We start from the raw sequence: 26,875 nt of genomic DNA on the forward strand, positions 1-26,875 counted from the left end.
TGCGCACCACTAAAGCAGAATAAGGGAAACATATGCTTTGAAACCTTTGACTTATCCCCGTTATGGACAAAACATTTAAGGTCTTGACTGTTGAATATTCAACATAAGCCTGTGACCCGAGGTCCGTACTATCATGTTGTGGCTAAATGCCTTCAAGCATAAAACCAGAATGTTAAAACATTGATAAAAGGTTAAGCTCGAACTCCAATTTAGCTTCGACCTTCACTTTGGAAAACTGCAATCAAAGATTAGTGTCTATAAAGTGCTTCATCACTCCCAGGGCTATGTCGAAGAGAACATTTCACACAGTACATTTCTCTGCTTACATAAATACAGCCACCACCGTTCAAAGGTGGCAGCCACGGCACAGTGGTTAGCACTGCTGCCTCACAGCTCCACGGACCCGGGTTCAATTCCGACCTCGGGTGACTGTGTGGAGTTTTCACTTTAGAATTTAGAACAGTACAGCACAGAACAGGCCCTTCAGCCCTTGATGTTGTGCCGAGCAATGATCACTCTACTCAAACTCACGTATCTACCCTATACCCGTAACCCAACAACTCCCCCTTAACCTTACTTTTTAGGACACTACGGGCAATTTAGCATGGCCAATCCACCTAACCCGCACATCTTTGGACTGTGGGAGGAAACCGGAGCACCCGGAGGAAACCCACGCACACACGGGGAGGACATTCAGACTCCGCACAGACAGTGACCCAGCCGGGAACCGAACCTGGGACCCTGGAGCTGTGAAGCATTGATGCTAACCACTATGCTACCATGCTCCGGTTCCCTCCCCAGCTCGAAGATGAGCAGGTTAGGTGGATTGGCCACGCTAAATTACCCCTTAGTGTCCAAAGGTTAGGTGGTGAGCTTAAGTGGGGTGCTCTTTCCCAGTGCAGGTGTAGACTCGATGGGCTGAATGGCCTCCTTCTGCTGTGTATTCTATGATGATTTTGTACACAGCCAGATCCCATAAACAACAATGCAGTAAAGAATCAGATAATCTATTTAGAGTTGCTTTTTTGAGGGAAATAGATTGGCCATGACACCTGGTTACACACCCATTCACATTTGCAAATAGTGACATGGGATTTTCAACATCCACAGGAAGTGCAGACACAGCCTCGGGTTTCACATCTCACCTGAAAGATGGCGTCTCCAACAGTGTAGCATTTTTTTAGTACAACACTGAGGTGTCAGCCCAGCTCATGTGCTTCAGGCCAAAATTAGGCTTGAAACCATATGGTACAGCAGCAAGATTACTGCCACTGAACAAAGACTGTTCCAATGGTGTGGAATGCCAAGAAGCCATTGCCCATTGGGGTTACACAAGAGAGCACCACACAGCAGCCCCATAATCATTATAATAATCGCTTGTCAGAAGTAGGCTTCAATGAAGTTACTGTGAAAAGCCCCTAGTCGCCACATCCCGCCGCCTGTTCGGGGAGGCCGGGAGGGTAATGTAACCCGTGCTGCTGCGTTAACAAAGAACAAAGAGAAAAAAAAAGTACAGCACAAGAACAGGCCCTTCGGCCCTCCAAGCCTGTGCCGACCATGCTGCCCATCTAAACTAAAATCTTCTCCACTTCCTGGGTCCGTATCCCTCTATTCCCATCCTATTCATGTATTTGTCACGATGCCCCTTAAACGCCACTAACGTCCCTGCTTCCACCACCTCCTCCAGCAGCGAGTTCCAGGCACCCACTATCCTCTGTGTAAATAAAACTTGCCTCGTACATCGCCTCTAAACCTTGCCCCTCGCACCTTAAACCTCTGCCCCCTAGTAATTGACCCCTCTACCCTGGGAAAAAGCCTCTGACTATCCACTCTGTCTGTGCCCCTCATAATTTTGTAGACCTCTATCAGGTCGCCCCTCAACCTCCGTCGTTCCAGTGAGAACAAACCGAGTTTATTCAACCGCTCCTCATAGCTAATGCCCTCCATACCAGGCAACATCCTGGTAAATCTCTTCTGCACCCTCTCTAAAGCCTCCACATCCTTCTGGTAGTGTGGTGAGCAGAATTGAACAATATACTCCAAGTGTGGCCTAACTAAGGTTCTATACAGCTGCAACATGACTTGCCAATTCTTATACTCAATGGCCCGGCCAATGAAGGCTTGTAACGCTTGTTCTGCATTACAAGCCAGCTGTTTAGCCCACTGTGCTAAACCAGCCCCTTTGGAGTGTCGGATGTCACGGCAAAGATGTCATCTGTGGAGCTGCAACTGACCAGCCTGCTCCCCCTTGTCTTTTTGATTCTGCACTCTGCTGAAGACACTGAACTACTCGACCTATGGCGCCTTGCCCCCTCGGTCACCTTTCATACGTAAACTTAGACAGTGCGTACCTAGCGTTCTCCTTCACTGTGTTCTTCATCACAGTCATTCCCCTCATCAGGGTGTCCAGAGTCACTTTATACTTTCCTTTAGAAAGGCATTTAACAAAGAACGTCATAATAAGCAGGTCGGTAATTAGCCACAGTCCATGAGCAACCAGCGGTTAGATAGCTCGAGGGCACCACTCCAGATCAAGCATTGGGCAGGCAGCTACGAAGTCTGCCTCAGCCAGAGCAGGAATTGAACCCGCGCTGTTGCCTTTATTCTGAAGCGCACAATAGCTGGCTGAGCTAACCAGCCACCCACATAATAGGCTTGTTAGCAAAACAAAAGCCCCTGGGATTAAAGGGAGAGTGGCAGTGTGCATATCAATTCGACCAGGGACAGGAAGCAGATCGTAGTGATGAACAGGCGGGAGAGGAATACTGTGCCGTGTTCCCCAGGAAGCAGCATTAAACCCACTGTACCTTTTGATACATATGAATGGCTTGGGGTAGATTGTGCATAACTTTAATGTTTGCAGATGATATACAAATCTGCAAAATGGAGAGAACAATGAGGTGGATAGGAAGAGCATTGAGAAGGACAGAAGGCTGGTGAAATGAGCAGAGAGTTGACAAATGAGAGTTAACACAGAGAAGTGCAAAGTGAACCATTTTGGTAAGAAGGACAAGAAGGCGATATAAAGAAAACAACACAAAGGGTGCAGGAGCAGAGAGACCTTGGTGTGTGTGTATGTATGAATAAATCTTTCAAAGTGACAATGCAAGTTAAGATGGCTATGAAAAAGACATATGTGATCCTTGACTTTCCTATTAGAGGCACAGAGTGCAAAAAAAAACCCAATCACAACATACAACATAGGAGCAAGCCATGAATACGTCATGCTAAACCAGCAGGGATCGGAAGGTACTGCCAGGGGCTGGTTTAGCACACTGGGCTAAATCGCCGGCTTTTAAAGCAGACCAAAGCAGGCCAGCAGCGCGGGTTCAATTCCCAGCCTTCCCGAACAGGCGCCGGAATGTGGCGACTAGGGGCTTTTTCACAGTAACTTCATTTGAAGCCTACTTGTGACAATAAGAGATTTTCGCTGCAAAACACGCCACGGGTGGGGCGGTCATGAAGACAGTTAGGAGGAGTTTCTTTCTTTCATTGAATGTGTGCATCACTGGCTGGGTGGGGGGGCCAGCATTTGTTGCCCATCCCTACTTGCCCTTCAGCTGAGGTTGCTGCGAGCCTGGAGTCACGTGCAGGCCAGATCGTGAACCGCATGGACTTTTATGACAATCTGACGATGGTTTCAAGGACCCCTTTTGGGAGAAAGCTGATTGGTGGCGATTTAACCTGAGAGTCACCACACCTCAGGCGAGTGGCGAGGTTGAGAAGGCGGGGCCTTCATGAATAGCCAGTACAGGAATTGAACCCGCGCTGTTGGCATTGCTCCGCTGCTGTCCCGTCCACTGAGCTAACCTTCGTGGATATCCTTGGACACCTAATTCCAGATTTTTATTAAACTCCATTTTCACCATCGACCTTGGTGGGATTCGAATCGGGGTCCCCGAAATGTTACCCTGGTCTCTGGATTACTAGCCCGGTGACAATACCACTGCGATTTGATAGAGGCTTTCAAAAGCGTGGACGGCTTTAAAGCCTATGCTGGATGGAGAAGGGAGGTGCCATGGCCTTCTATTGAGCGGTGGTACAAGCTGGGGCAACGCTCTGTATGAAATGAGTTCCCTTTGACCGTCTAAACTGCAAGCCAATCCAATATAACACTCAGTTTCCCTTCACTTAGCAAGCTGCAAAAGGCATTCCAAACAATATTTACAGTGCTTTAAAGAAACCAAAATTTAAATGCTTGCTTAATTAGGATAATGAGGGCAAATGAGAGTTTCTAACAAGGTTAATGAATGAGCACAGGAGGCAGCTAATTAAAGCAAACACTTGGAACTATCTACTCCAGGGAAGACATGCCTGAGACCTCATACATAAAGAAAAGGAAGACTCAGAATTACCGAGTGCCTTTCACGTTGCAATATAGGAAACGGCGCAGCCAATGAGCTCAGCAAGCTCCCACAAAGTAGCAACACCATAATAACTAGATAAACTCTTTCAAGTGTTGTTTAAGGCTGGGACATCTGCTCTTCTTTGAAACATGCCCACCTGAGGAGGCAAACTGGCTCTCAGTTTAACCTCTCCAGTGAAAGGCAGAACTCACTCGGGTGTAGCACTGAAATATCATAGAACATACAGTGCAGAAGGAGGTCATTTGGCCCATCGAGTCTGCACCAACCCACTTGAGCCCTCACTTCCACCCTTTCCCCGTAACCCAATAAGCCCTCCTAACCTTTTTGGACACTAAGGGCAATTTAGCATGGCCAAGCCACCTAACCTGCACATCTTTGGACTCTGGGAGGAAACCGGAGCACCTGGAGGAAACCCACGCAGACACGGGGAGAAAGTGCAGACTCCGCACAGACAGTGACCCAGCAGGGAATCGAACCTGGGACCCTGGTGCTGTGAAGCCACAGTGCTAGCCACTGGTGCTACCGTGCTGCCCAACTGAGATTGACTATCAGCTGAGATTATAGATTCAAGACCCCGGGATGAGATTTGAACCCAAAACCTTCTAACGCAGAGACCAGAGTCTTACCACTGAGACATCGTTCGCTCATGTGGCCATGAATTCTCCACGACTAAACTGTTTTTGAGACAGTGAGAAATATTTGAAATTAGAATTCTGCGATGACCTAATCTGTGTCCACAGCTATTGTACAAGGTGTTCCACGTTTTGTAAACCTAATCGACCCCATAAATCAGGAAATAGAAAACGCATGTAAAAAAGGCAATATTACAATAATCATGGGGGACTCCAATATGCAGGTGGGCTGGGAAAATCAGGTTGGTAGTGGATCCCAAGAAATGGAATTTGTGGAATGTCTAAGAGATGATTCTTTTGGAGCAGCTTGTGACAGAGCCTGATAGGGAACAGGCAATTCTGGATTTGGTGATGTGTAATGAGGGAGACTTGATCAGGGAACAAGGTGAAGGAATCCTTAGGGAGCAGGGACCACAATATGATAGAATGTACCCTGCAGTTTGAGAGGGAGAAGCTGGAATCAGATGGAATGGTATTACAATAAATAAGGTTAACTACAAAGACATGAGGGAGTTTATTGGAAAAGAAGCCAGGAGATTTGGGGGGTTATTCGGGAGGCACAACAGAAATTCATCCCAAGGAGGAGGAAACATGCGAAGGAGAGGACAAGGCATCCATGGCTGATCAGAGAAGTCAAGGACAGTATAAAAACAAAAGAAAAAGCATACAAAGTGGCGAGGCTTAGTGAGAAGTCAGAGGATTGGGACTCCTTTAAAAGCGACCAGAGGACAACTAAAAAAGCAATAAGGGGGGAGAAGATGAAGTACGAGTACAAGCTAGCGAGTGATATAAAGGAAGATAGGAAGAGTTTTTTTCAATATATAAAAGGTAAGAGAAAGACAAAAATAGACATTGGACCACTGGAAAATGTGGCTGGAGAAGTAATAATGGGAAACAAATAAATGGTAAAGGAACTGAAGAGTTAATTTACATCAGTCTTCAGGGTGGAAGATACCAATCGGTTGTCAGAGCTCCAGGAGAACCAGGGGGCAGAGGTGAGTGCAGTGACCATTACTAAGGAGAAGGTTCTGGGGAAACTGAAAGGTCTGAAGGTGGATAAATCACCTGGATCCGATGGACTACACCCCAGGGTCCGAAAACAGATAGCTGAGGAAATTGTGGAGGCATTGGTGATGATCTTTCAGGAATCACTGGAGGCAGGAAGGATCCCAGCGGACTTGAAAGTGGCTAATATAACACCACTGTTTAAGAAGGGAGGGAGGCAGAAGACGGGAAATTATAGACCGGTAAGCCTGACTTCGGTCATTGGTAAGATTTTAGAGTCCATTATTAAAGATGAGATCGCAGAGTACATGGAAGTGCATGGTAAAATAGAATTGAGTCAGCACGGCTTTGTCAAAGGGAGGTCATGTCTGGCAAATCTGTTAAGAGTTCTTTGAGGAAGTAACAAGGAAGTTAGACAAAGGAGAACCAGTGGACGTGATTTATTTAGATTTCCAGAAGGCCTTTGACAAGGTGCCGCATAGGAGACTGTTAAATAAGTTAAGAGCCCATGGTGTTAAGGGTAAGATCCTGGCATGGATAGAGGATTGGCTGACTGGCAGAAAGCAGAGAATGGGGATAAAGGGCTCTTTTTCAGGATGGCAGCCAGTGACTAGTGTGCCTCAGGGGTCGGTGCTGGGACCGCAGCTTTTCACAATATATATTAATGATCCGGAAGAAGGAACTGAAGGCACTGTTGCTAAGTTTACATAGATACATAGAATTTACAGTGCAGAAGGAGGCCATTCGGCCCATCGAGCCTGCACCGGCTCTTGGAAAGAGCACCCTACCCAAGGTCAACACCTCCACCTATCCCCATAACTCAGTAACCCCACCCAACACTAAGGGCAATTTATCATGGCCAATCCACCTAACCCGCACATCTTTGGACTGTGGGAGGAAACCGGAGCACCGGGGAGGACGTGCAGACTCCGCACAGACATTGACACAAGCCGGAATCGAACCTGGGACCCTGGAGCTGTGAAGCGATTGTGCTATCCACAATGCTACCGTGCTGCCCTTTGCAGATGATACAAAGATCCGTAGAGGGACAGGTAGTATTGATGAAGCAAGGGGGCTGCAGAAGGATTTGGACAGGCTAGGAGAGTGGGCAAAGAAGTGGCAGATGGAATACAATTTGGAAAATGTGAGGTTATGCACTTTGGAAGGAGAAATGGAGGGATGGACTATTTTCTAAATGGAGAGATGCTTAGGAAATCAGAAGCACAAAAGGACTTGGGAGTCCTTGTGCACGATTCTCTTAAGGTTAATCTGCAGGTTCAGTCGGCAGTTAGGAAAGCAAATGCAATGTTAGCATTCATGTTGAGAGGGCTAGAAGATAAGACCAGGGATGTACTTCTGAGGCTATATAAGGCTTTGGTCAAACCCCATTTGGAGTATTGTGAGCAGTTCTGGGCCCCGTCTCTAAGGAAGGATGTGCTGACCTCGGAAAGGGTCCAGAGGAGGTTCACAAGAATGATCCCTGGAATGAAGAGCTTGTTGTATGAGGAACGGTTGAGGACTCTGGGTCTGTACTCGTTGGAGTTTAGAAGGATGAGGGGGGATCTTATTGAAATTTACAGGCGAGGCCTGGATTGGGGACATGAAGAGGAAGTTTCCACTTTAGGAAAAACTCGAAGCAGAGGAGATAATCTCAGATTAAAGGGACGATCCTTTAAAACAGAGAGGAGGAGGAATTTCTTCAGCCAGAGGGTGGTGAATCTGTAGAACTCTTTGCCGCAGAAGGCTGTGGAGGCCAAATCACTGAGTGTCTTTAAGGCAGAGATAGATAGGTTCTTGATTAATAATGGGATCAGGGGTTATGGAGAGGAGGCAGAAGAATGGGGGATGAGAAACGTATCAGCCATGATTGAATGGCGGAGCCGACTCGATGGGCTGAGTGGCCTAATTCTGCTCCTATGTCTTATGGTCGTAAAGATAAAACAACTTACAATTTCTATCTTATAATCAAACATTAAAGGTAATGATGATGTACATGTGACTTAAGAAGCCAACACTGGTCGAACACACCACAATAAATGGTAGATGTGACCAAAACAGAGTCCACGGATTTCTCAACAACCCACCCAGATATTTGTAACACTGTGAGGCAACCATTCTCACTAAAACTTTGCCTCTCTCACGAGAGATTCCAGTCTTCACCTCTAAAGGTCTAACCAGGGAATTCGCTCCAAAGGTCGCCCCAACTTAGATCGCATCCAACTCAGTTTTTCAATCTCATTTTCCGAGATTCCGTTCCACTGCATTTCTGAGCATGCACTCAAACACAAACTCACAATCAGCTGCACCAAGCAGATAACTACAGTTCCAAAGAAGTATCTTTGCACGAGCCACTGAAACACGGCTACCTGCTTGGACTTTGGGGGTTTCTCCTCAGCCCCTTTCATTTCATGCTTGTTCCCCGCAGCCCCTATCCTGTTTGGATCCTTTCTCTCTGTTGAACTGAACTGGAGTCTTTTCCTATTCCTGATCCTCCCTGAGACTCTTATTTTGTCCCCTCTTCTTCTGGGACCTCGCCCTGCCCCTTCTCCCTTTGGGATTTCTCCCTGTCCCGTCTCAAATTCCTCGGGGTACACATCTCCAAAAATCTGTCCTGGTCCATCCACGTCGACGCTACCACCAAGAAAGCACAACAGTGGCTTTACTTCCTCAGGAAACTAAGGAAATTCGGCGTGTCCACATTGACTCTAACCAACTTTCACAGATGCACCATAGAAAGGATCCTATCAAGCTGCATCACAGCCTGGTATGGCAACTGCTCGGCCCAGGACCGCAAGAAACTTCAGAGAGTCGTGAACACAGCCCAGTCCATCACACAAACTTGCCTCCCATCCATTGACTCCATTGTCATGTGAGAGTACCTTTAAGAAATGGATGTTTAAGCAATGTACCTTGAAGAAATGGAACAGCTCATATTACTGAAGTGATGTCAGAGGGTGGGGGGAGTTGCTGAGCTCACTTCTGCTTTTTGCAATGCTTTTGTTTTCAGTTTGAGAGAGAGGAGCTGAAAAGTGCCTGGCTGGTTTGCTGTGAGCTGTTTTGAGAGGAGAAAGCCAGTTTTGAGGAAAATAGCTTGGGTGTGTCTATGTTTGCAGTGAGCTGGGTCTGCTGTGATCTCTGCCATGAAAGACTATCTCTGAATCATTTGGATGATTTAAACTCATAATAGTAATGTCTTTAACCTGATGTGTTTCTGTTTGAAGGTGTTAAGTCTTTTGGAGGTTTGAAGGAACATTTTGAGGAATTATCTTGTGTTGTGTTATTTTAAGTAATGGGTGTTAAGGGATCCAATGTTTATTTGAAAGGTTAAGTTGAATTCATGGAATAAACATTGTTTTGTGTTTAAAAACCCACGTGTCCATAATTGTAATACCACACCTGGAGAACAAGCCGTGTGCTTCAAAAGCAACAATACATTAAAGGGCGAGGCTGGTTGAACTCCATGATACATTTTGGGGTTCTGAAAACACCGCTCCCATAACACCATCTACACCTCCCGCTGCCTGGGGAAAGCGGGCAGCGTAATCAAAGACCCTTCCCACCCGGCTTACTCACTCTTCCAACTTCTTCCATCGGGCAGGAGATACAAAAGCCTGAGAACACGCACAAACAGATTCAAAAACAGCTTCTTTCTAGCTGTTAGCAGACTCCTAAACAACCCTCTTATGGACTGACCTGATTAACACTATACCCCTGTATGCTTCACCGGATGCCGGTGTTATGTCGTTACATTGTGTATCTTGTGTTGCCCTACTATGTATTTTCTTTTTATTTAATTTTCTTTTCATGTACTTAATGATCTCTTTGAGCTGCTTGTAGAAAAATACTTTTCACTGTACCTCGGTACACGTGACAATAGACAAATCCATCCAATCCCTTTGCGATTTCTCCCTGTCCATTCTGTCTTTGGGATCTTTCCCTGTTCCATGTCTGGGACACTTCTTCTCGATGGTGTTCTGCTCCCGGTCACCTGACCTGCTTTTTTGTTCCATTTTCCATCTCTGCATGGGTACGCTGGGCCAGTGCTTGGCCCAAAGAGTTTCCCCTGCCAAGCTGCATATGTGCAGCCACTCCTATTCTGCGCACACATGGAAAGTCTGAGGTTTGTTTGGAGTTGAAGTTCCCGACCTACACCCTGAACACCAAGGTAAGCTTGGTGTTCATAACAAACCCAAACCTCTCCTACTCCATATTGCTAACTTACCAGCAATGAGTTTCACAGGAGAGGGATCAAACACACTATCAGTGGAAGGGGATTCAAGTTAATGGTCTGTGGACATGGGTTCAAATTCCACCACAGTAGCTTGGGCCAATTCATAGGTATCATGAAGGTATCATAGAATTGACAGTGCAGAAGGAGGCCACTCGGCCCATCGAGTCTGCATGGCCCTGAGAAAAAGCACCCTACCTAAGCCCACAGCCCCACCCTATCCCCGTAACCCAGTAAGCCCACCCAACCCAACCTTTTTGGACACTAAGGGCAGTTAAGCAAGGCCAGTCCACCTAACCTGCACATCTTTGGACTGTGGGAGGAAACCAGAGCACCCGGAGGAAACCCACGCAGACACGGAGAGAACATGCACACTTCGCACAGACAGTGACCCAAGCCGGGAATCGAACCTGGGACCCTGGAACTCTAAAGCCACTGTGCTAACCACTGTACTACTGTGGATTAAATCCAATTAATAAAATCTGGATTTAATAGTACTTTTAGTAAGAGGGATCATAGCACATAGAACATACAGTGCAGAAGGAGGCCATTCAGCCCATCGAGTCTGCACCGACCCACTTAAGCCCTCACTTCCACCCTATCCCCGTAACCCAATAACCCCATCTAATCTTTTGGGACACTAAAGGCAATTTATCATGGCCAATCCACCTTACCTGCATGTCTTTGGACTGTGGGAGGAAACCGGAGCACCCGGAGTAAACCCACGCAGACACGGGGAGAACATGCAGACTCCGCACAGACAGTGACCCAAGCCGGGAATCGAACCTGGGACCCTGGCGCTGTGAAGCCACAATGCTAACCACTGTGCTACCGTGCTGCCCATGCGGATCATGAACTGTTGCAAAAATCCACTTGGTTCACTAATGTCCTTTAGGGAAGGAAATCTGCCGTCCTTACCCGGTCTGGCCTACATGTGACTCCAGACCCACAGCAATGTGGTTGACTCTGAACTGCCCTCTGCAATGGCCCAGCAAGCCACTCAGTTCAAGGGGCAATCTGAGATGGACCCACCCACTGGCCTTGCCAGCGACGCCCACTACCCATGAAAGATTTTTTTTTTAAAACAAGCCACAGGAGAAGGTTTAGGTTTTGAGGAGAGGGAGGGAATGGGGTACAGGAAGGTTTCGGGAGGGAATTCCGGAGCTTAGGATCCAGCTTGCTGAGGGCATGGCCTCCCATGCTTGAATGAAGAAAATATGCAACATGCGGGAGGGAGGAACGCAGATATCCAGGAGCGTTGCAGGACTGGAGGAGGACGCAGAGACAGCGACGGGGAGACGCCATGGAGGGATTTGAAAACAAAGACGCAAATGTCAAAATCGTGGCATTGCCAGACCGGGGACCAATGTATGTCGGTAAACACAGGCCTGATAGAAAGGCGTTTGCTAGGCGACAGGTAGAGGGATTCCCTCTGCTGCCATCGTGGGGGACGATGGACAGAGTGCTTTCGGGGGTGTGGGTCGGAGAGGGGAAGGTGTCTGACATCTATAAGGTAATGCAGGAGGTGGAGGAGTCGTCAGTGGAGGAGCTGAAGGTTAAATGGGAGGAGGAACTCGGGGAGCAGATAGAGGACGGGACTTGGGCGGAGGCCTTGGAGAGAGTCAACTCTTCCTCCTCATGTGCGAGGCTTAGTCTCATCCAATTTTAGGTGCTGCACCGGGCCCACATGTCCGGGACTAGGATGAGTAGGTTCTTTGGGTGTGAGGATAGGTGCACCAGATGTTCGGGGAGCCCAGCGAACCATGCCCATATGTTCTGTGCATGCCCAGCACTGGAAGAATTCTGGAAGGGGGTGGCGGGGGCGGTGTAGAGGGTGGTTGGATCCAGGGTCAAACCAGGGTGGGGAATCGCGATTTTTGGAGTTGCGGTAGAGCCGGGAGTGCAGGAGGCGAAAGAGGCCGGTGTCCTGGCCTTTGCGTCCCTAGTAGCCCGACGAAGGATTCTGCTACAGTGGAAGGATGCAAGGCCCCCAAGTGTGGAGACCTGGATCAGTGACATGGAGGGATTTATAAAATTGGAAAGGGTCAAATTTGCCCTGAGAGGATCAACACAAGGGTTCTATAAACGATGGCAGCCTTTTCTGGACTTCCTGGCTCAAAGATAGGTAGCTTGGTCAATGGCAGCAGCAACCCGGGGGGTGTTCCTTATTGTAGTGTCTATTCTGTAACTTTATATTGTGTTAATTTGCGTTGTTGTTAAAATGCTGTGTTGTTCATGGGGATGGGGCGAATGTTTATGATTGTTAATATTATTGTTATTTTTGGTATTTTACTATGGTGCGTTATTGTTGTATAAATTCAAAATTTTTCAATAAAAATTATGTTAAAAAAAACACAGGCCTGATAGATGAACGGGTTAGAATACACTCTGCAGAGTTTCAGATGAGCTGAGTTTTAGTAGCAAGTGCGAGCTGGGTCAGTCGAGCATTGGAATAATCGATTAACTCCTCCAGCCAATTTAGGAATGGGCAACAAATGTATCTCTGCCACCATTCACCCCCCCCTGCCCACCCCGAACATCCCGAGAATAAATTGTTACACAAAGGACAGTAAATTTATTAACTGAGCCACAAACAAGAGATCACAGTTGTCCTGTATCCCACCTCTGTGCTTAATAAATGAAAAAGGAATTGTAAAGTTCAAATGGCACAGTTAATTTATAACAGGACCAGAAACCCTTCCCATCAAAGACGAACCTCTGCTGTCACCAGTTTTATTAGACCCGTGGGCTGTGGGAATATCAGTCTGGTATCTGTCAATGGCATGGGTTTTAAATTAAACGAATGGAAACTCAATGCCAAGACTTCACTTTCTGCTTTTATCGTGCGGGGTGAGGGGTTTCTAATTCTGACAGATTCTCGGGTTGCCGTGGCGACGGTTAAAAGCAGGCTGCCAACTCCCAGTCAGCACCTTTGGGCTATCACAAAGAAACAATGTCTTCTCAACGTCTCGGCCCATCAGCTGCCAATCCCCCAGCACTTTTAGCAGCATCAAATTCCCTCCTCCCTTTGTACGATCAACGACATAAGTGGTTGGGACACGCAACTCACTTGGCCCCGGAAAATAATACCTAACTCGCAACAGGTTTAATTCCCGGGACTTTCATGTCGTGTCATACAATTGGGAGTAGCCGCATTCAATTCAGGGCACCGCAGCCCAGGAAAGAGGCAACGGCCTCGGTGGGGATTCAGCTACGGGGTTCACTACACTGGCACTCGGCTTAAACAGGCCGCCCAGGCGAGGGCTGTGGCTCCGTCTGCAGAGAAGGTGATGTCGTGATAGAATTGAGGGGTTCGAGGTGACTAATAGAGTTCTTACGCTGGGCGGTGAGAGAGTGTTTCCTCTGGTGAGGGGTGTCCTGAACAAAGAACAAAGAACAATACAGCTCAGGAACAGGCCCTTCGGCCCTCCAAGCCTGCGCCGACCAGGTACCTGCTAAACTAAAACCGTCTGCACTTACGGAGTCATAGAATCATATCATAGAATTTACAGTGCAGAAGAAGGGCATTCAGCCCATCGAGTCTGCACCGGCCCTTGGAAAGAGCACGCCGCTTGAGCACTACACCTCCACCCCATCCCCCTTTATCCCCGTAACCCCACCTAACCTCTTTGGACACTAAGGGCAATTTAGCATGGCCAACCCACCTAACCTGCACATCTTTGGACTGTGGGAGGAAATCGGAGCACCCGGAGGGAAACCCACGCAGACGCGGGGAGAAGGCGCAGACTCCGCACAGACTGTGACCCAAGCCGGGAATCGAACCTGGGACCCTGGAGCTGCGAAGCAACTGTGCTAACCACTGTGCCACCGTGCTGCCCACGTCCGTATCCTTCCATTCCCACCCTATTCATATATTTGTCTAGATGTCCCTTAAATGCCGCTACCATACAAGAAGTGGGAGGGCAGGATATAAGCTTAAAATTAAGGCCGATCAAAGTCAGGAAACACCTTGTCGCGCGGTACACCAGTAATAGATAACCGAACGACCAGACGAGAAAATAAAAGTAAACACACACACTGCCACTCACGTTGACAACTGGCACCAGGCCTGAAAACTAGAGACTATTTATTTTCAGGGCTAAGTTTCAGAAAACACCATCAGGAAACGCTGAGGGAGGGCGGCATGATGACGCAGTGGTTTGCATTGGGACTGCGGCGCTGAGGAGCCGGGTTCGAATCCCGGCCCTGGGTCACTGTCCGTGTGGCGTTTGCACATTCTCCCCGTTACACCCAAGATGTGCAGGTTAGGTGGATTGGCCAGGCTAAATTGCCCCTTGACTGAAAAAAAAAATAATTGGGTCATCTAAATTTTTTGAAAAGGAAAAAAAAAAGAAACGCTGAGGGAAGTCAGCGGGAAAAGTCAAATCGTCATCATGATGGCCACGCCCCACACTGTAAAAACCTGGCTATGTCTTCCAAAGGGAGTTACCATGGCAACCACGTGCTTTTACCAAGAGCTGAAAGCAATATATTTTGACTCATCTTCGACAATCTGAGACCAATCTTTACTTCATCCTGTTGTTATGTGACATCCTTCTGAACGGATCTAATCCTCGCGTCAAGTCCTGAACTATCCACGAAAGTCAAACCCCACGTTCCCGATTAGATGGGAAGTGTCGCTGTTTTCCAACCTCTGAAGGATTTAAGGGAGGTGAACCTTTCTCAAGGAGGTCAGGTCTGCAACCTCTTGCTTGCTTTCTTTTTAACCTCTTCCCTCCAACCCTTGACCCTGCTCTTACACATCGCTGTCGGTGTGTTAAACGTCAGGCATACAGGCAGTGTTATAGAAAGTTCTCAGGATGAAACAGAGGAAACAAATTGCATTATCATAGAATCTTAGAATTTACAGTGCAAAAGGAGGCCATTCGGCCCATCGATTCAGCACCGGTCCTTGGAAAGAGCACCCCGCTTAAGCCCATAGTAACACCACATAACCTTTTTGGACTCTAAGGGCAATTTATCATGGCCAATCCACCTAACCTGCACATCTTTGGACTGTGGGAGGAAATCGGAGCACCCGGAGGAAACCCACGCAGACACGGGGAGAACGTGCAGACTCCGCACAGACAGTGACCCAAGCCGGGAATCGAACCTGGGACCCTGGAGCTGTGAAGCAACCGTGCTAATCACTGTGCTCCCGTGCTGCCCAATATCACTCCTTTCACAACCTCAGGTATCCAGACTCGAGAGGCCAGATGGCCTACTCCTGCTCCTAGTTCTTATGTTCTTATGTCTCTGTAGTAGGTCTTAAACCCACAACGTTCTGACTCCAAGTGAGCGGTTACCGATTAACCCATAGTGGGATAGTGAGAAAATGGCTGGCTCGTCAAGTTAGTTCTTCACATTCATGTTTGCAATGGAGGAAGGGGATAAACATAAAACAGTGGTGCAAAAGAGTTTATTAATTTAATGCATGTAAGAATGGCGATGGAGAAAATAACGGGACTTAAGATAGATAATAGTCTAGGATCTGATGATTTCCACGTCAGAGTGCTTCAAGAAATAGATGGAGAAACTGTAATTTTCCAAAGCTTTCTAGATTCAGGAATTGTGCACCTGTACGGGAAAACTGCAAATGTGACTCTACTATTTAACAAGGGGATAATCAAGGAGTGAGAAACTAGTCAACTAGCGAGTTGTAATTTTAACATCAATTTTGAGAGGGTTACTGCTTTCTGTCACTAGACTGTGCAAGTGTGAGTTAATCAGAGAGCGTCGGCATGGACTTATAAAGGATCGATCATGCCTGAATAATCTAGTTGCATTTTTGAGGCGGTCACTAGCATTATCAACAGGGACTGACAAGGGATGTTGACGTCCAGAAGGCATCTGATAAGGGGCTGGTTTAGCTCACTCGGCTAAATCGCTGGCTTTTAAAGCAGACCAAGCAGGCCAGCAGCACGGTTCGATTCCCGTACCAGCCTCCCCGGACAGGCGCCGGAATGTGGCGACTAGGGGCTTTTCACAGTAACTTCGTTGAAGTCTACTCGTGACAATAAGCGATTTTCATTTCATTTTTTCAGGTTCCACGCCATAAATTATTGGACCGGTTGGACGGGCTAGACGTGTATCTGCTGGAGTTTGGAAGAGTAAGGGACAACTTGTTTCAAACGTAAAAGATTCTGAGGGGGTCATAGAAATAGGGGCAGCAGGGTAGCATGGTGGTTAGCATAAATGCTTCACAGCTCCAGGGTCCCAGGTTCGATTCCCGGCTGGGTCACTGTCTGTGTGGAGTCTGCACATCCTCCCCCTGTGTGCGTGGGTTTCCTCCGGGTGCTCCGGTTTCCACCCACAGTCCAAAGATGTGCGGGTTAGGTGGATTGACCATGCTAAATTGCCCGTAGTGTCCTAGAAAAAGTAAGGTTAAGGGGGAGTTGTTGGGTTACGGGTATATGGTGGATACGTGGGTTTGAGTAGGGTGATCATGGCTCGGCGCAACATTGAGGGCCGAAGGGCCTGCTCTGTGCTGTACTGTTAAAAAAAAAAAAAAAATCAGAAAATAGGAGGAGTAGGCCATTCGGCCCCTCAAGCAAGAGGATGTTGGGAGAATTTAAAACCGGGGGTCACTGTTTAAAAATAAGGGGATGAGGAGAATCTTTTCTTTCAGAGGGCCATAGGTCTTTGAGAGTTTGAGGAACTCTCTTCCTCAAAAGGTAGTGGAAGCATATTTGGATATTTTGGATATTTTTAAGGCAGAGCGAGATAGTTGCTTGGTAAGCAAAGGGGGGGGGGGTGAAAGTTTATTGGGGGTAGGTGGGAATAGGCAGGCTCGAGGGGCCTACGCCTGCTCCTAATTCATATGCCCATAATTCACGTTCACAGAAATTAACCACGTGGAGCTGGAGGTATGGAGAGAGCTCAGCACAGTCAGCGATGTCGTGGAATAAAAGGCAAAGGGAGTGGTAATGGTTGCAGTAAAGAAACAAAGCATTTGTCCCGAGCAGGTACAAATGGCAGAACAATAGAACCAGAGAAACACAGCAACGTTATGGTGCAGAAAGAGGCCATTCAGCCCAAAACGCAGCAACGTTATGGTGCAGAAAGAGGCCATTCAGCCCATAATCTCCACAAGCAGAAACCAGGCTTAAAAAAAAAAGAATCAAAATGGAGGACAGAGCTCAAAGTCAGAAACTCAAGTGTTGACTCCAGAAGGCTGTGTGGTGCCTAATCGGAAGACGAGGTGATGTTCCTCAGGCTGTTGTTGAGCTTCACTGGAACATTGCAGCAGGCGTAGATCGCCGAGGTGACCATAAGGGCAAGGCGGTCCACTAACCAGAAACTCAAATGAGATGTTCTGCCAAAGTCTCTCATGGAGGATGTGAAGGATCCCAAGAGTCCAGGATCTGATTGCGAAACAGAGCAGCAGGGGTAGTGTCTCCAATGTGCTGTCTAATGTGTATCCCTCAACCAGAATCATTAAGAGAGATGTACTGATCATTTATCGTAATGTTGGAGTTTGTTGTGTGCAAATTGGCTGCCAGGCTTCCTACATTACAACACTGGCTAACAGAAAGTTAGCTTTTGCTTGTAAAACACTTTGTTCAGAGGTTGCAAAATATGCTACGTAAATGCAAAACCGTTTGTAAAAATATCGTTCGGGCTCAAACCGTGGGAGCGATTCAGCGACCCCGTTGTGCCCAACGCGGATCCAGGCCGATTCGCGGGCTAGCCTCAAATCGGGACTCACTGGCCACGCCAGGGAGACCATGTCAGGGCGTCTCTCAATATTGGTCCGCACAAACGTGGACCAGGCCACTCGGCCCCTGGAGGGTCTCTCAGGCCATTGGAGACAACCCGGAAGATCGGGGACATTGCAGGGTGGCACCCTGGGCAGCACGGTAGCACAGTGGTTAGCACAGTTGCTTCACAGCTCCAGGGTCCCAGGTTCGATTCCCGGCTTGGGTCTCTGTCTGTGCGGAGTCTGCACGTTCTCCCCCGTGTCTGCGTGGGTTTCCTCCGGGTGCTCCGGTTTCCTCCCACAGTTCAAAGATGGGCGGGTTAGGTAGATTGGCCATGATCAATTGTTCTTCGTGTCCATAAAAAAGGTTAGGTGGGGTTACTGGATTGTGGGGATAGGATGGAGGTGTGGGCTTTGGTAAGTGTTCTTTCCAAGGGTCAGTGCAGACTCGATAGGCCGAATGGCCACCTTCTGCACTGAAAATTCTATGATTCACCCTGGTACTCCCCCAGGCATCTTGGCAGTGCCAGCCTGGCACCCTGGTTGAGCCACCTGGACACCCTGTCAATACCACCCTCTAATGGGCCATAAAACCCGACAAAGTGACGTTGGACAGCAGGGTGTTTCCCAGTGTTGCAGCCACCAAGAAACAGCCCGTTAAACGTGCCATTCAGGGGAACTTCTGGTGATGGCGGGCAGGAGGCAGCCGCCCGTTGGAGGGCTCCCATTCGGGAACGGTATTGTCGGGGATTGACGCCCGATCCTAGGGGCAGCGAAGGCGGTGAAGGCCAGGAGAAAGCACAGGGAAGGGATATGTCGAGGACCAGTAAGAAAACGGCTGTGAAAACAGCTGGAAGTTCGTCGTGGAGTAGAAAGGTCACCGCGGGGTCACCAAGGAAAATGGAGGCTGCAGCACCAGGGGAGGCCGTATTGCTTACGGCTGAAGAAATAACTAAGGCGATGGCTGCGGAACTCGAAAGGCAGTTTACAAAACACATGGAGGCAATGAGGAAGGAGATGAGGGAGGTTTTGAGTGGCTGGTGGAGGAGGCGATTACCCCGGTGATGACGGCGGTGGCGAGCGCAGTGGCGGAGGTGCGGGAGCAAGGGGAGGCGCTGAAGGAAGTGGAGGAGACATTACTGCAGCATGGTGATCAACTTACGTCGATGGGGAAGGAGATGCAGAAGGTTATGGAGATTAATAAGGATCTGCGAGGAAAAATGGAAGACCCGGAAAACAGATCCAGGCGACAGAATTTGAGGATTGTGGTGCTGCCCGAAGGAGTTGAAAGGCCGAGGCTGACTGAGTATTTTGCCGCAATGCTGGCGGAACTATTGGGGGAGGGGGAGGATCCCCCCACGATATGAACTGGATCGGGCTCATCGGTCGTGGAGGCCTGTACCAAAGGCGAGTGAACCGCCAAGAGAAGACTCTGCTTCCGTAGGTACAGTGTGACGGAGAAGGTCCTGTGCTGGGCCAAGCAGAAGCGGGTGGTGCAGTGGGCTGGTGCTGGTATACGTGTATACCAGGACTTGACGGTGGAGCTGGTGAGGAGGCGGGCTGCTTTCAACCGGGTGAAGAGGGCCCTGTACATTAGCAAGGTGCAGTGCGGCATTGTATATCCAGCAAAGCTGAGGGTGACTTACAAGCTCAAGGACTTTTATTTTGGAATGGCAGAAGCAGCGGAGGAGTTTGCGAAGGCAGAAGGACTGTGGCAGAACTGAGAAATTGAGATATGGCCATGTGCCGATGTAACCTCATGACTGTATTTTCTTTTTTTTTGTTTGTTTGTTTCACTGCGTGCGGGTGTGTGGGCTAAAGGAGCCAATGTTGTATATATTTGGACAAGGGAAGTGATGGGACTTTCACTCGAAGTGAGGGCTCTTTGGGGTGTAGGTATTTTGTATTTGTTATCGTTTACTGTCTGTGGGTGGGGTGTCAATTTTGAAGGAAAATGTGAAAATGGAGAATAAAAACATTTACTTAAAAAAAACGTACCATTCAGGGGCTTTAACTTGAGTCCGCTGAATCCTACCCCATGTCCAATTTACGCTTACGAGAAGCAACAAACATTCATCCACAAGGACCCGCTGCCGGCAAACAAAAGGAACATGCTCAAGCCTTGCACCTTTTACTCAGGAGTTTGGGTAGTTCTCCTTTTCCTTCTCCATGGCAACATCTCAGCCAATCAGAGTTGACTTACCAACCAATCAGCACCTTTTCCCCCTGAAGCATTAATTGTGAGCCTTTGAAATTTGGCACTCTTGCATTTATTCTCATGAATGCGAGACAAAAGGCTCCAGCGATCTGTCTCTTTTTTCGGCCTTTTTTCCCCCCCCAGAGTGGAGCTTTATATGAATATACAGAAGATGGTAAAGCTGGGTGAAGAAATTAGAAATGTGCTCTGTTTCCCCCAGCAAGGGTGACCACGCATGTCAACAAGCAGAGAAGTTTCCGAAAGACATTCCGAAAATCATTAGCATCATTTGATTCTAATTTCTTACCATTAAAAAGCACGATTGGATGGTCCTTCTTGTCACACGGAAGCTCATTCTCCCGAAGGTGTTCCGAACTGTGGGAGGCCGTGAGGTTGCACCTGATGATAAGTAGAACACATGGGACAGACAGACAGCAGGCCACCAACCGTGATGCACCCATGGTTGAATGTCTTGGCTACCAGGGTGGTGGGACTTGGGAGACGTGCCTGAAAAGAAACAAATTGATTTACTTGCAAGGTGGTTGGAGGGATCCAATCACACGACAGCTCTTCATCATCTTTACCCAGAGCATGGTGAGAATGGGAGGTGTTGAAGTCAATAGTAGAGGTGCACCTTAGAGTCTAGATATGGATATCACAAGGGAATAGAAGGTGGTGCTGATAGGAAGTTAGATATGGAAGGATGGGTTAAGTCACTAACAGAGCATAAATGCCAGCATGTACTCGATATAAATATACTAACATATGGGCCGGGATTCTCTCACCCCGGGGCCCGGCTGGAGAATCGTCGGGACCGGCACGAATCGCGCCACGACGCCGGTCCGCCAATTCTCCGGAGCACGGAGAATCGGTGCCGTGGGCATGGCACGGCGCCGCTCGGGAGCCGCTCTACGGGGCCGCCCGGTGGTTAGCACTGCTGCCTCACGGTGCAGAGGACCCAGGTTCGATCCCGTCCCCGGGTCACTGTCCGAGTGGAGTTTGCACATTCTCCCCATGTCTGCGTGGGTCTCATCCCCACAACCCAAAGATGTGCCGGGTAGGTGGATTGGCCACGCTAAATTGCCCCTCAATTGGAAAAAAAATGAATTGGGTCATGAAATGAATTTTTTTAGAAAAAAGAAAATATATATATATGTACATTCCCACCGCTTTCTGAGGAAGTGAGTTCCAGAAATTCATGACCTTTAGAGAGAAATAATTTCTCCTCATCTGTCTTAAAGGACCAACCACTTATTTTTAAACAGTGACCCCAGTTTTAGATTCTCCCACAAGAGGAAACATACTCTCCACATCCACCCTGTCAAGATCCTTCAGGATTTTATATGTTTCAATCAAGTCGCCTCTTACAATTCTAAACTCCTGGGGTAAAAGTCTAGCCTGCCCAACTTTTCTTCATAGAAAAAGCCACCCAATCCAGTTATTAGTTGAGTAAACCTTCTCTGAACTGCGGAGATCTGGGCCGGGATTCTCCAAAAACGCGGCTAAGTGTTTCACGCCGACGTCAATGGGCCCCTTGGCCCAGCGATTCTGTAGCCCACAGGAGGCCAGCACGGCGACGGAGTGCTCCACGCTGCTCCAGCTGCCGAGCGTGACCGTGCACTGCTGGCTGAGGGTCCGAGTGTTTCCGCGCAACATGGCGGAATCATACAGCGGGCCGCGCGGAAGAAGGTAGGCTCCCGCCAGAACGCGCGCGTCCGCTGATCGGTGGCCGCCGATCGCGGGCTTGGTCGTCGTGGAGGTCCCCCCCCCCCCCGGAGACTGATTCCCCTGCCCCCCCCCCCCCCCCCTCTAACGCCAGGACGGCCACCGCAGCCGCAACGCCGAGCTCCCAGCGGGTGGAACCATATGTGAACCACGCTGTCGGGAACTTGGCCGGTCGACCACGGAGAATCGCCGCAGGGGCCTCCTTCAACGGCCCCCTGACCTGCGCCCCATCAACAGCGCGCGCGCGACTGCCGCCGATTCCCCGGTCGCCGGAGAATAACGTCCCGGCGTCGGACCCGATCGCAGGTCTGATGCAGAGGCTGGTTTAGCACACTGGGCTAAATCGCTGGCTTTGAAAGCAGACCAAGGCAGGCCAGTATCACGGTTCAATTCCCGTACCAGCCTCCCTGAACAGGCGCCGGAATGTGGCAACCAAGGGCTTTTCACAGTAACTTCAATTGAAGCCTACTGGTGACAATAAGCGATTTTCATCATTTTCATTCTGTGCCCCCACGCCGAGCGCCATTTTGTCGCAGAGGCTCGGAGAATCCCAGCCCTGTACTATACTCACTATTCCAGGTGTGGGCCCAACAATGGGATGTGTAACTGAAGTAAAACCTCCCACTATTGTTTTTATAAATGTTTTTTATTGGGTCTTTGAACAAAGTATATTTACCGTTATGTACACAGAATAAGAAATATATGTATATATACATATATAGAAGAGAAGGGCACACCCAAACATACCCAAAAAAAAGTAAAATAAAAAATAAAATAGAATAACTGGGGTATTGTGCACCAGCTCAACAGCAGCAACTCTGTACAACTGTCAAAGTTATTTATAATACATAAGTAGGCGACTGTTTGTTAGGGGGGGTGTGCGGTGGAGACTGGGGAGGTAAATATACATTTGGGTGAAGGAGAAACAATTGCAGTGGGCAATACTCGAATGGGTCTGGTGTTGATGTTGTCGCTTGCTTCTCCCGGACAGATTTCGCTGCCGTCTCGCGCTCACCTCCGCTTCAGCCGTTCCTCCCCTCTTTTGTCTTTATTCTCCTTGTTCTCTGTTCCTGGAGATGCCAAGTTTGTTATCATATCCCGTGCCCTCCTTCCGACTGTCATTTCCCTGCCTCCCACCCACCTCCCTGGTTCTCCTCTCTTGTTCCCTGTCTCTTCCCTCTCCCCCCCCCCTCCCCCCGCTTCTGCCCCCTCCGCCTCTTCTCCTGTGGTTCACCTTTCTTTCCTCTTAGGTTTAGCTGCTTCCCCCCCCCCCCCCCCCCCCCCCCCCCCCCCGATCTATCTCTCCCTCTCATGCTTTGGCCGCTTTCCCCTGATTCTTGGCCACCCGGCTATTCTTCTGCTTGCTCGTTGGCCACAAACAGGTCCCGGGACAATTGGGTGAATGGTTCCCACGTTCTGTGGAAACCGTCGTCCGACCCTCGGATGGCGAATTTGATTTTCGCCACTTGGAGAGATTCCGAGAGGTCGGACAGCCAGTCTGCAGCTCTGGGCGGTGCTGCTGACCGCCAGCCAAACAGGATTCCACGGCGGGCGATCAGGGAGGCAAAGGCAAGGGCGTCCGCCCTCCTCCCCAGGAATAGATCTGGCTGGTCCGAGACCCCGAAGACCGCCACTATCGGGCATGGCTCCACCCTCACCCCCACCACTTTGGACATAGCCTCGAAGAAGGCTGTCCAGTACCCCGCATGTCTGGGGCATGACCAGAACATGTGGGTATGGTTGGCCAGGCCTCCTTGGCACCGTTCACATCTATAATCCCCCTCTGGGAAGAACCTACTCATACGGTTTCTTGTTAAGTGGGCTCTATGTACCACTTTTAGTTGCCTCAGGCTGAGCCTTGCGCACGTGGAGGTGGAGTTGACTCTATGCAGTGCTTCGCTCCAGAGTCCCCACCCTATCTCAATCCCCAGGTCATCCTCCCATTTCTTTCTTGTTGCGTCCAGTACGGTGTCGGCCCTTTCTGTCAGTCGGTCATACATGTCGCTACAGTTTCATGTATCTAGTATGCTTGCGCCCAGTAGGTCTTCCAGTAGTGTCTGTCGTGGGGGTTGTGGGTACGTCCTTGCCTCCTTTCGTAGGAAGTTTTTGAGCTTCAGGTACCTTAGCTCGTTCCCCCTGGCTAGCTGGAATTTCTCTGTCAGTTTGTCCAGTGTTGCAATCCTGCCGTCCATGTATAGGTCCCTGACTGTCAGTGTTCCTCCGTCCTGCCTCCACCTTTTGAAGGTGGCGTCAGTCAGTGCTGGTGTGAACCTGTGGTTGTTACAGATGGGAGCTTTGTCTGACATTTTGGTCAGGCCAAATTGCTGCCGTAGGTGCTTCCATGACTGGAGGGTGGCTGTCACCACTGGGCTGCTGGAGTGTTCTTTGGGTGGGGATGGGAGTGCTGCCGTGGCGAGGGCCCGGAGGTCCCCATGCAGGAGGCCCCCTCCGCACGCACCCACTCGGCCTCTGGCTCCTGGATCCATCCCCTTACTCGATCGGCCATCGCCGCCCAGTGGTAGAATTGTAGGTTTGGGAGGGCTAGCCCCCCCCCCCGGATTTTGTTTTTTGCAGAACACACCCCCCCCCCCCCCCCCCCCCAATACGAACGCCATGATTAGTTTGTCTACTGCTTGGAATAAGGCCTTGGGGATGTAGATCAGGATGGATCTGAATAGAAAGAAGTACCTGGGCAGCGCATTCATTTTGATCGCCTGGACTCTCCCCGCGAGGGAGAGTGGGAGTGTGCTCCATCTTTGCAGGTCCTTTTTTACTTCCTCTGTCAGACTGGTGAGGTTCCATTTGTGGATCCCTTTCCAGTCATGGGCTATTTGGATCCCCAGGTAGCGGAATTTATTTCGGGCTTGTTTGAACGGCAGCCCCGGGGGTTGCCCCCACGGTGACCTGGCCCGCGATCGGGGCCCACCGATCCGCCGGAGGGCCTGTGCGCGTCAGCTGGTGTGGTCCTCCGCCATGGCTGACGCGGAGATGATCCCCCCTGCGCATGCGCTGGGATGACGCCGGCACACGCTGGCGTTCCCGCCCATGCGCCGGCCGGCGGAGGCCCTTCGGTGCCGGTTGGCGTGGTGCCAAGCCTCTTCCCCGCTGGCTGGCGGGGCGCAAACCACTCCGGCGCCGGCCTAGCCGGAGGATTCCAAACCTTTGGGACGGCCCGACGCCGGAGTGGTTCACGCCACTGCTCGGCGCTGGGACCCCCCACCCCGCCGGGTAGGGGAGAATCCCGCCCCTCTTTTTTCTTCCTGCCAAAATGGGCAATTTCAAATTTTCCTACATTATACACCATTTGCCAGATATTAACCTATCAACATCCCTTTGTAGACTCCTTGTATCCTCTTCACATCTTACTATCCTACCCATCTGTAATTCATCAGCAAATTTAGCGATCATATCTTCACTTCCTTCATTCGATTAATTTTTACAAATTATAAAAATTTGAGGCCCCTGCACTGATCACTGTGGGACACCGCTCGTTTCATCTTGCCAACCAGAAAAAGGCCCATTTATGCTTACTCTCTATCTCCTGTTAGCCCATCTTATATCCATGCCAATATGTTACCTCCTACCCCATGAGCTTTCATTTTCTGCAATAACCTTTGATGTGGCACCTTGTGAAATGCCTTTTGGAAATCTAAATACAGTACATCCACTGGTTCCCCTTTACTGGCATATGTTATTTCTTCAAAGAACGCCACTAAATCGGTTAAACAGGATTTCCGTTTCACAAAACCATGTTGACTCTGCCTGATTGTGCTGAATTTTCCAAGTGCTATTGGACCAAATGGCCTGTTTCCGTGCTGCATTTTCTGTGCAATTCTACAGGAAGCTCAATGGGAATTAGAGAACACTACCTGATCCAGATACTTTACAGCCTCGCAACGTCAACAACGAGTTCAACAATTTCATGGCGCCGAGGACCCAGGTTCAATCCCGGCCCTGGGTCCCTGTCCACGTGGAGTTATCACATTGTCCCCGTGTCTGTGTGGGTTTCACCCCCACAACCCAAAGATGCGCTGGTTAGGTGAATTGGCCGCGCTAAATTGCCCCTTAATTAGGAAAAAAAAAATTTGGTACTCTAAATTTTAGGGGCAGCATGGTGGTATAGTGGTTAGCACAGTTGCCTCACAGCTCCAGGGATTGGGTTCAATTCCGGCCTTGGGTGACTGTCTGTGTGGAGTTTGCACGTTCTCCCCGTGTGTGCGTGGGTTTCCACCGGGTGCTCCGGTTTCCTCCCACAGTCCAATGTTGTGCTGGTGAGGTGAGGTTACGTGGATAAAGCAGGGAAGTGAGCCTAGGTAGGGTTCTCTTTCAGAGGGTCGGTGCAGATCCAATGGGCCAAATGGCCTCCTTCTGCACTGTTGGGGAACTCTGAACTCTACGAGCTTATAAAGAGGGGAAAGTTACTTCCTAATGTCTGCACCTCATAATGCACTGGATTCGCAACACAAAGTGCAACCCCTTGCGTGCAGAGGACAGTTTGTATTGTTACAAATGTGCAAGTATTAAGGAAGGAGTTAAAATACCCTACAAACCTTTTCCAAATATAAGGCGTCACTGTTTCTATTGAACCATTGCCCAATTCTGAAGGTATGGGGGGGGGGGGGGGGGGTCACTTGTTGAAATGGGAAGAGGAACTTTACGTAAGACAAAGCGAGGACAGATCAGAAAGACAGGATTTAGAAAGCTCTTTATAGGAAAGACTTTGCTTTAAAAAGAAAATCAATGCAAAAACGTGCAGCCTGTAAGAATAGCACATCTGCATTGCAAACACAGGCCGCTTTATCTTAGCAGGAACACAGCCTAATGTCAGGCAATCCGCACAAATTACACATGATGAATTAATGCTGCATGTTTAGCCAAGGCGTTGTGTATTAATAGGTCCCCAGTGTGCATTCGAGCAGAGTCAGAGAATGCTTCAGTAAAGTTAATCAAAGAGCTTCTAACAATTCAGCGACACCGCCACAGGTTCGGGTTAGGGCTCGAATCAAATTTACAATTCGTGCA

At 49.2% G+C, this 26,875-nt stretch overlaps 1 protein-coding gene across 2 annotated transcripts in view; it reads right to left on the reverse strand.

Annotated features, from left to right (window-relative positions):
* The window catches only part of sema5ba (sema domain, seven thrombospondin repeats (type 1 and type 1-like), transmembrane domain (TM) and short cytoplasmic domain, (semaphorin) 5Ba), a 396,442-nt gene that overhangs the window by 213,121 nt on the left and 156,446 nt on the right, over positions 1–26,875 (reverse strand). For both annotated transcript variants that reach the window (XM_038790081.1, XM_038790080.1), the window contains exon 3: positions 20,436–20,635. In XM_038790081.1, the coding sequence (XP_038646009.1) occupies positions 20,436–20,589 (154 nt within the window). In that variant the 5' untranslated portion in view covers positions 20,590–20,635. The remainder of the gene's footprint in view (positions 1–20,435; positions 20,636–26,875) is intronic.

This window comes from Scyliorhinus canicula, chromosome 2 (assembly GCF_902713615.1).
Source record: "Scyliorhinus canicula chromosome 2, sScyCan1.1, whole genome shotgun sequence".
In the NCBI taxonomy this organism is placed as follows: domain Eukaryota; kingdom Metazoa; phylum Chordata; class Chondrichthyes; order Carcharhiniformes; family Scyliorhinidae; genus Scyliorhinus; species Scyliorhinus canicula.